Here is a 9856-nt window from a genome sequence, read left to right on the forward strand (position 1 = left end):
ATGCCCTTCTGTTTTAGGAGACATTCCGATATCAAAACAATCAAAATGGGGTAACCAAATATTTCTTTTAATGGTTACATACTATAATTACTTCTTCTGAGAATATTTCCTCTCTTCATAACACTCATTCATTCATGAGAGCCCCCGGCCCCTCCCCTTAAAAACATTATTTGAAGCAGGGGTAGCTTGGTGGGATACTTCATATTCAAATCAGCTGACAACTTCCAGTTTAATTTAAATTAAAAATAATTTGCCCCCGCCCCCTCCCCCCCCACTTGTTCTATACTTTGGTCTTCAGTCACTGCCGTGTGAGCCCTTCCAATAAAATTCAATGGGGGGTTAATACTTGCAATGTCTGCTTTAAAGGTTTTTACGTCATACTCGCAATACGCCTTCCACAGAACAGATGCGTATCGCTTGTGCAAATTTGTGGGCGCTTTATAGCAGTGATTCCCAACCTCTGTGCCGCCGGAAATTTCAGAAAAGTGTCTACAAATAAATCTTTGTTCATCTATCTAGGCCAGCGACGTATAGTGACAGGCACAACAATGAAATGCTCTTGCTTTCTGCTTGGTGGCAATTCGTGAGATTTACATATCGCCCACTGCAAAATATGATTCCACGGCCCAATAAAAATCTGGAGATACTGCTTTATATAGCCCCTTAAAATGAGTCGTAGCATTAGTGCGCTTAGCGCCGCGCGACCAGAGAGCTGTCCTTCATTTGGACGACGCCACCCTATGTCCGTTTGACTTCAGTTGGAGGCGCTGTTTCCGTAGCAGCCGGAGGTGGAAGGGAAAGGAGGGGCGGCGGGCGCTGCGCCGGCGTTGCTGCCGGTGCCGCCGCCGAGGGTCTTTCGGATGGCGGGCATTAGGTAAGGCTCGCGTGATAACTGGAGCACGTCCACGCGGTCCTCCTTGTGATAAGCGAGGCAGCGACGGATGAACGTCTGCGAAGGCAGGGGATAAAATGGCTGCATCCAAGGTAAGGCTGGGAAACGCTGCTCAGCGTATTTGAGCGGCATACCTTTGCTTCTGGGGTGACAACAGGTTTTGGGGGGAACTGCACCTCGGTAGCTTTGAGTATGGTGTTCTCTTGGAGGATGTCCTGCTGGGATTGGTTGTGACCAAATGGCTGGAGGAAGTCAAAACCAAAATGTCACATGAGACCATCTTCGGATGTGCCATGAGATGCGCATTCTGCCCGTTTAGCATTTCAATGTTTAAATGTGCAAATATACAATGCGGTATATTTTTACAAGAGGAAACTACTTTGTACATACATTATGAGTTGATGACAGATTTTTATAGGAAAAAAAACTTCCTGTTACCTTGCGTCCGTATAAGCTCTGATAGAAGATGACCCCAAGCGACCAAACATCCACTTTGTTGGATATTTTAGGAGGCTCCTTGCCGACCACGAAACACTCCGGAGGAAGGTACCTGGAGGTTACAAGGAACGTCTATTTAAACATGACCGATCGCGTTCTCAGCATTGCGCCGTGTCGAAGCATTGTACCAGTAGGTGCCCGCCCCCTGCGAGGTCAGCTCCATGCCGTCTGACGAACTGTAGCTGTCGTCGTCCATGATCTTGGAAAGGCCGAAGTCTGTGATCTTAATTTCGCCGCAGGCGGAGCCGTTCACCAGCAGGATGTTTCCTGAAATGATAAATGATGACCGGCTGTAGCAGAACATAACAATCTCTTTTTTTTTTTTTTTTTTTTTTTTTTAAATGCATCTGCATGCTTCAACACAAATACTGAATACCTGGCTTGAGGTCATAGTGGATGATAGGCGGGCGGATCTGATTGAGGTACTTGAGCGCGTTGACGATCTGCATGACGACGGAGCGGCCCTCCTTCTCTGTCATCAGCTTGTTTTGCTTCAAGTAGAAGTCCAGGTCGTTGCCCTCGCAGTACTCCAGCACAGTGCAGAACCTGCAAGATAAACAATGTATCAGAAATTGACACGCTGCAGCTAGCTCATAATTTCAGCATTGAGTAATCTGCTTATTATCGTATCAATTTATCGGCGGAAAATTGAGTTTGCATCATTACAAGCAGTTATGTGTGCTTATCAGATGCAGTTATTTTTGTCCATTTGGGGTCGCCATCTATATGGGATAATATTTATTATTTCTTTGGGTTTTTTACTGTACTGTATCTTGGGTACAATCAAGTTCAATCAAGCAATCAATAAATTAGAAAAAAAAAAAAAAGAGCATTTTTATCATGAAAACTATGTGAAAGCACTTACGAGTCTGTGTCGAGAGAGAAGTAGTCATACAGTTTGACTATCCGAGGGTGATCCAGTTCTTTGTGGATTCTGTACTCTCGACAGGCATGCCTAGAAAAAAAAAAAAAATGCGGTCATTTAAAAAAAAAAAGGTTAACAAGGAAAGTAGTAATTGGTGTTTTTGCATTTTTATTTTCGAGTTGCAAAGGGTACTTGAACAGTATTCTTTGAGGTAGTACTTTGTGTAAAAAGGTTGAGAACCACTTACACTGGTATACAGGCAATTATTTGTGCAAATAAAAGCCTCCGCGTTAATGAAGCCTTAGCTTCGAAAACCTTTTTGCAGTTGAGTACAATAAACACCCAATAACAAATGAGATCTCCAAAATGGCGGCTTTGGACTCACTTGTGGTAGTTTTGCTTCTTCTCCTCCCGCCAGCTCTTGTTCAGCTGGTGGATTTTAACAGCCACATACCTTTGCTCTGTTAAATCAAAAGCCTGGTGGGGGGGGGGGGGGGGGAAATAAAATCATATAAAGATTAAACAAGAAAAATCGAATAATCGAAAATAATAGTAAAGTGGCCACTAAACCTTATAAACTTCACTGAAGCCCCCTCTTCCAAGTAGATGTAACAGCAGATATCTGTCGTTCAGCGTCGGGTGGTCTTTAAATCTACAGCGAGACGTCTTTGGCGTTAGAAAGTGCAACTAACCTTATGGCCAGCAACTCGAAAGATCAGCACGTACTGCGAATTGTCCTCGTTGTGAATTCTCTTCAGCTCCCGGATGTGCAGATTCCGCACTCGCTCCAACCGCTCCAGCTCCGTCTGGATCTCCGCCTCTTCCTGCAAAGACGCACGAATGCATCAATAAGCTGCTTTCACGCCCTGATTTGACTTGTATTTTGGCTTTTGTATTTCTTTTTTTTTTTTTTTTTTTTTTTTTTTTTTAATAGTGGGGAGGAGCCGAGTTACCTTTTTAAGATGACCAATCCGGAGTTTGAATATCTCCTCTTGCTCGTGATACTCAGCGAGTGACAGCCTGAGGAGGTGGAAACAGTGTCAGATTGAATGAAAGAAAAAAAAAAAAAAGTAAGACAAAAATAAAATTGAATTCACATGATTATTACAAATCATGAAATTTGATGACACATTGTAACAGCTAGCCCCCTAAAACACGAGCCCTACGCTTCATTTTCCTGGCCGTTGCTCCTGCTCTTTCGTTTATTGTGCTCAGTGCTGGGCGGCTGCATCTGGGCCACGGGGGGCGGCTTCCTTTTCCCCAGCAGCTTCCTCTGCCTCTCGATGTCCTCGCGCTGTGAGTTGATGCGCTCTTGTTGCCTAAAAAGTGCACAAACAAACAAATGGGCGACAAACGCGACGGCCGCTACGCAAAACGCAACGTGGGTGGCCGTGTGCTGACTTGATGAGATTCTGAAAGGCGATTCCGTCGGCCCACTGCTCGGTGAAGGAGGCGCCGTGTCGAACTGTGGTGAAGTGGCCCAGACGCAGACGATCCTGCATGCTCTTGTCCCGGCATGCCCTCTTTTCGTGCTTTGACTAACATTTGGAGAGACAAAACAAAAGCCAATATCAAGAAAGACTCAAGTGACATTGGAAGCAGGTACCTCGACTTTGAATTGGCGTTTTAAATCATTCCGTGACCAGACTCGAAACTAAATTCGTGGGGGCTAGGGACGGAGCCCTGCGGTAAAAATCCAATATTATGCGTGGGCCTTAATTGTTAAATTTTTTTTTTGTTCCCTTCACTCAAGCGGTGGCGAATCTGAAGACTATTCCCAGCGACCAAACAAGGGCATGAACTTAAAACACCTTATAAGTTGGATCACTCACAAGTCAAGGCATCGCTTTAAGCGCACCACAAACCTTTTCAATGAGGAGCTTCTTGCTCATGGTGACGCACTTGTTGAGACGCTCCTTGAAGCGCTCCAACATCTTCTGCTGCTCTTCCACCTGCCGCCGCAGGTCGCAGTTGGCCTGCAACAGCAGCTATTAATTCATTGGTTTTTTTTGTTTTTTTTTAAATACTCAATTGACAGGGGACTTCTCGGAGTATGAGGTCTGCCCTGTAAACTACCGCAAATAAATGGACTGAACTTATTAATAAAAGCCAAACCTATAAAACCTAAAGATGTATGTACAATAAATCTGATATTGTTTGCTGTAATACAGATTCATTTATTGTTAAAAAAAAACAATCTCAATCTTGAAAAAAGAAAAAAAAAAAATTACAATTGGATTATTTTTTCAAAATCGATCAGCACAACTTCTTACCCTCAGCAGGTCATCTATCCGCCCCTCTTTCTTCTCCAGGTCGGAGTTCTTGTTCCTCTCCAGCGCCGTCAGCTTCAGCAGTGTCAACTCAGACTTTGGAAAGGACAGCAAAAACACGTTCGTCATGTTCGGTTCAGTCATCGCGGCGTCCTCGATTCTGGACATGGCCTCATCACAACAGGTGGGTTATTTTAATGCACCGTAACAGCCAGTGAGAAGTATGTCATTAGGATTTCTGCTCACTCAAATTAGATTTTTTTTTATAGGGTCTTGTGTGTAGACTTTTGTGGGAAAATATTTAAATGATTCCAGTTGGGAATAAGGCTGTAAAGTAACAAGAGGTGGAAAATGTGAAGGCTCCGTGAATACTTTCTAGATGTAGTCCCATCATAATGGCTTGAAAAATCGGAAGAAAAGTCAAGTTCTGAACTCAATTGAGCAATGTTGTGGCATATTTTGGGGGTTGAAAATGCGACTGGTCGCCTGGTTACCTGCGTGGCTTTGTGGGAGCTGAAGTGCGCAGGGGCCATCTTGACAGAGCTGCACGACGACGAGTCGGTGTGGACCGAGCCTGCTGATGAAGGACTGCTCTGCTGCAACTGCAAAGACACAGAGAAGGGAAAATCTTCGCAAAAGATTGTTGACCAGAAAGAAATGATGATTTAAATACTGCCGTAAAAAATATTCAGCAGTAGTTTATAATCAACAAACCCTACGGAGAGGATGAGTCTTACAGGCAATAAAATAATGTAAATAATGTAGTATAACAAAACCTGAATAGTATTTACAATATTGTGATTAAAATAGTTTTTATTCATCCAAAAACGCCCAAATATTTTGTGTGTTTGACATGAAAATAAAATGTGGGGATAAATGCTCTTTGTTGGACAGCAACACGTTTTAGATTAGAATTTTAAAAGACATAAAAGGCAATAATGTACATACACCCAAAACAAATTAGTGAGAGGAAGGTAGAAATGGGCAATGACATTTAAAAAGATCATATATAGACCGTATCTCTGACACAACTCTTCTGACCCATGACGCCACCGCTGCTTGACGAATATCACTCGCGAAAATCTGAACTTAAAGTTATATTCGGTATGACCGCGAGGAGTTTGGTTTTTCAAAAAGGTAGCGATCCGAGTGGCTAAGCCGAGTCTCACCGAGGGATAAGACAGCGAGTGTTGGGAAGAGCAGCAGCGCACCAGCACGGGCACACCGCGGGCCGGACTGGTGCCGGAACCGCTGCTGCCGGCGAACTGGCAGCACAGTGTGTGCGAGTTTTCAAGTCAGAAAGAAAGAAAAAGAGAAAGAAGACAGGAAGTGTTTAAACGAGAGAATGTAAGTTAAGAGTTTGAATGTACGAGTGAGACTCGCACTGTTTTTTTTTTTTTTGTGCTCACCTCAAAATAGTCACTCGTCTTGTGTCCTCGTCCCTTTCCTGCAAGGCAAACAAGAAGATATGAAGGAATGTAATTATAGTTGATAAGTATCTTAAGTAAACTTGCTTATTCTATGAATATTTTTGTATTTAATTTTGATAAAATAATTCATGCAAATGAAAGTGATCTATAAATAAAGTTGTTAAGTAAAATTGCTTATTCTATGGATATTTTTGTATTTAATTGTGGAAAAAAAATAATTCATGCAAATGAAAGTGATCTATAAATAAGTTGATTCACCTATTTAAAATTGTTTATTTTACTAACATTTTTGTATCATCCGTAAAATGTCAAACTAAATAATTGATGTTCATTTTTATTTCATTATGTACAATTAATTCATTTAAGAATAAATTGGCCAATGATTTAACACAATAAAATACCAAACTTTTTCAAAAAGTAGAAACATTCATTTAAAAAAAAAAAAATTCATACTCATTTATTTATTTATTCATTTTACAATTTCTAATTATCCAACTAAAAAATGTAGCTGTAATATTTTTTAGTTGACTAATATTTTTCTAATTTACACACACCCCAAAAAAATATCAACCAATGTAAAAATGTGGCAGAACCTGTTGAATCAATGTAACAAAAGCGCCGGATTACAGAATGGAGCAGGCCCGTAAGTGGCCCGCTGGCCATACGTTGGCCAACTTGTGTTGGGGTGTGATTGGTTTACTCCCAGATTCCGTTTACCTTGACTGTTGTTGTCACACGTGTCTACTTTTCTCTTCCTGCTTCTGTGATCGGCCTTCTTCTCCGGTGTCTGAAAAGAAACATTGGCAACACACATGCAATAAACATTTTACATACATATGCAGCCAACCTCAACATTTAAGTTTATCTACCGCGTATAAATGGACATCATGCAGGCTGCCAATATATGACTGCCCGAAAAATAATACCCTAAGTTAAATGTGTCTCTTCTGTTTTCGTAATTGCATTCAACCAAGCAAAATAATAAAATGATTTTTTTTTTTTTTTTAATCTGAATACGCGATTATTCAATTAGAATTTTATTGATTTAAAAGTATCAAGAAATGTTGAGAATTTCTATGAATATGATTTGATCGGATAATTGGTCAAATAATCCGTTCAGAAAATGTTTTCTAGCTGCAGCCCTATTTTGTACCAACTAACATGGCAATGCGTTATGTAATCCTGATGACTAGCAAAGCCTTTTTGTAAAGGTCACTTGTTTTTGCTCTCACTGGATTGTCCGCATGTACCTAAATAACGCAGTCATCATACCTAATTTATGACAGACGAATAAGCGACAAAGTGCCAACTGAGGGTGACAGTCTGTAATCCTACAGTCCAAACAAACCTCCACTTCCTTGTCGCTAAGGGACCCCACGCTGCAAAGAGACTGGCTGGATGATTCACTGTTGATCTGGAAAGCAGAACACAGGACAAGATATTAGATCCATTAGTCATCTGCTACTTATACTTAGAACACAACAGATGTGTGTGATTCTATTTGCTGGAGTTATGCGCCTATATGTGGCTTCATTGCACCCCTCTCATGTAGCCAAAAAAAAAAAAAACAAGGTGACCAAAATATGAGGAAAAACACTTGGGGTGTAAGTGCGTAGATCAGGGGGATGTGTTAAAATGTGTAAAGGGAGAGTTTTAAGGCATATACCGGAATCTTAAGAATGTCGGTTGGAATTGTACATCTTCGGGAGGAGTGAGTCCACTGACCTTGGTCACGCCGACTCCTGCGAAGCGAGCTTCGAGCAATTCCTGCCTGCGAGGGTCCAAGCTTAGAGCCTGGCTGTGAAGTCCTTCCATCGTGCCTTGAACACAGTGGCCAAAACAAACAATGTAAGAAACGCGCACGTCGATTCGGCTTCCAAGTCAGCAACTTGCCGAACTTGCCCGTCCTGTGCAGTCTGACCAACAGTGTTGCCAATTGCATAATTTTCTAAATTGATGCCACTTACTTCCAACAGAAAACAAAAACAACAGCTCTTTGCTTCAAATGTGACATTATTCTTAGCACATTGAGCATGTATACATAGGATAGGCAGGAGAGAAAATTGATGAATGTATTATGAGTATTAACAGATGTCTCATACTCTGTACATACTGGATAGCATGTTTTGTAATTCAACGATATTATTTAACATCACTGACAATTGTACTTACCACTTTGCAGTAAGTAGACGATAATGTCTGTCTACAATCGATACAAAAGGTCAACACACCCCATGTTAAAATGACCGGAAAAGAATATTAGAACATCAGAAATTTATTTGGGGTTTAGCAGAGGTATTTCTTCTGCAGCCAGCTTTTTTCAGATACTTTTTGTGGCATTACGACTGTATTCTTGCAAAAAAAATTAAGCCTATTATTGTCACACTTGTGCAACTGCATTAACTCAATCATTTTTACTACCCCTGAAGAGATTTTTCCGCCATTGAGTCATGCATGTTACAGGTCACAGCTTTGACATGATTTATATCAGTCTCTTGTCACAATAACCTGGCATTTGAAAAGGGGGAGTAGATATTTTTATATCCACTGTATCGACAGTAACTGTCTTTCTAAATTCCCCTACAATGGCCATTAGATGAACTAATGATTCAAGAAAAACACAACACTGGACGACGACAAATCAGCGCGTGTCTGTACTTGTTGACATGAATTAATTACGTTTTAATGAGTGACATTTAATGAGTCAACGACAGCCTAAGTATGACCCAGATAGCCAGAAACTTTAATAAAACATTTCAACGCCCATTTAATGTAGCATATTGTTTCAGGTTAACAGAAACAACACCGTGACATAATTGACAAACACTCTTTGGCAAACGTTAGCCACTTGCTGTACAGTACGTGTACTAGTACAGTAACGAAATTTAGCATGCTAATTTACATCTTCGATATTGACAACAAACTGGAAAATATGTGTCCGAGGTTTGACGAACACCTAGCGCAAAGTTTAACAAGTGTTCGTAGAGTCCATGTGTATGGAGGTCACCGTTTAGTATCACGACGATGTTTTACGAGGTAAACCGTAACTAGTCCATGTTAGCATTAGCCGTCCAGTTGGTCTCACCTGGGGGAGCTTTTAGCTCTTTAAACTGTCAATCACGGCCAGAAGCAGTGCGGCTCCGCGGCGTCCATCCGGCGGCGAAAAGAACCCCTAACAAGTCCCGCACACTCGCTGCAATGAATAAACCCAACAAGCCATTTGCTACGTTTATTCCCAGTCCTTGGAAGACATTGATTAGCTTAGCGGGTGCTAGCTGAGAGGTTCAGTGTGGCCGGTGGCCGCCGGTGTCATCCGGGCAAGAGGCCGTGATCCTCGGGGTTTCCTCTGCGTCTCGGTGCCTCCGCACGGGTGTCCGGAGCCCCCGCGACCCCCACCATTGATGGCCCTGGTCCCCCCCCCTCCTCCTCCTCCTCCTCAGTGGCACTTGTCACATCACCGCACCGATCTTTAATGTCTCCTATATCGTCTGTCTTCGACAAGGAGCGAAGTTGAGGTCATTCCCGAGCGGCTGACAATAGATGACAAGCCCCGCAGAGTGAGTCGAAGCTTCCCTGGGAGAACAACGACGCCTCTCTCTGGTTCTCTTTTATCTTTTTAAATAAATTACACCCAAGAAATGTATGCCTGGCGTATTTTTTTTAAATATCCATTACTTAATCAGTGGTTCTTAAACTTTTTACACCATTCACCTAAAAAAAAAAAAAAAAAAAAAAAAAAAAAAAACACAAAAAACCATGCCTCTCAATCATGACCAACTTTAAAATACTGTGTAAAAACAAGACAGAGGTTTCATTCCATAAAAGTCTGTATGTATATCGTTTAAACATGAAAAAGAACGTTACTTACGTAATGATCCACTTAAAGTAACACAGTAAGGGC

General features: G+C 41.7%; 1 protein-coding gene across 2 annotated transcripts; it reads right to left on the reverse strand.

Moving 5' to 3' along the window:
* Nucleotides 1-46: 46 nt before the first annotated feature.
* On the reverse strand, nt 47-9560 carry LOC147128995 (serine/threonine-protein kinase tousled-like 2). 2 transcript variants are annotated; one of them, XM_086016438.1, is made up of 21 exons: nt 9041-9560; nt 7681-7775; nt 7304-7369; nt 6673-6742; nt 5935-5972; nt 5695-5790; nt 5020-5127; nt 4529-4621; nt 4121-4231; nt 3657-3793; nt 3422-3574; nt 3209-3275; nt 2982-3079; nt 2826-2907; nt 2641-2732; nt 2256-2345; nt 1767-1936; nt 1519-1657; nt 1331-1442; nt 1027-1134; nt 47-949 (listed from the first exon to the last, which is right to left on the reverse strand). In XM_086016438.1, exons 2-21 carry the CDS (start codon nt 7768-7770, stop codon nt 755-757), a joined length of 2115 nt encoding a protein of 704 aa, XP_085872564.1. In that variant the 5' UTR covers nt 7771-7775; nt 9041-9560; the 3' UTR covers nt 47-754. The 2 variants fall into 2 exon arrangements, with proteins under 2 accessions (XP_085872564.1, XP_085872565.1); XM_086016439.1 differs by lacking the exon at nt 5695-5790 and having other exon boundaries at nt 9041-9557.
* Between the last annotated feature and the right edge of the window lie 296 nt (nt 9561-9856).

This window comes from Filicampus tigris, chromosome 19 (genome assembly GCF_054856515.1).
Source record: "Filicampus tigris isolate MCC_2025a chromosome 19, RoL_Ftig_1.0, whole genome shotgun sequence".
NCBI lineage: Eukaryota > Metazoa > Chordata > Actinopteri > Syngnathiformes > Syngnathidae > Filicampus > Filicampus tigris.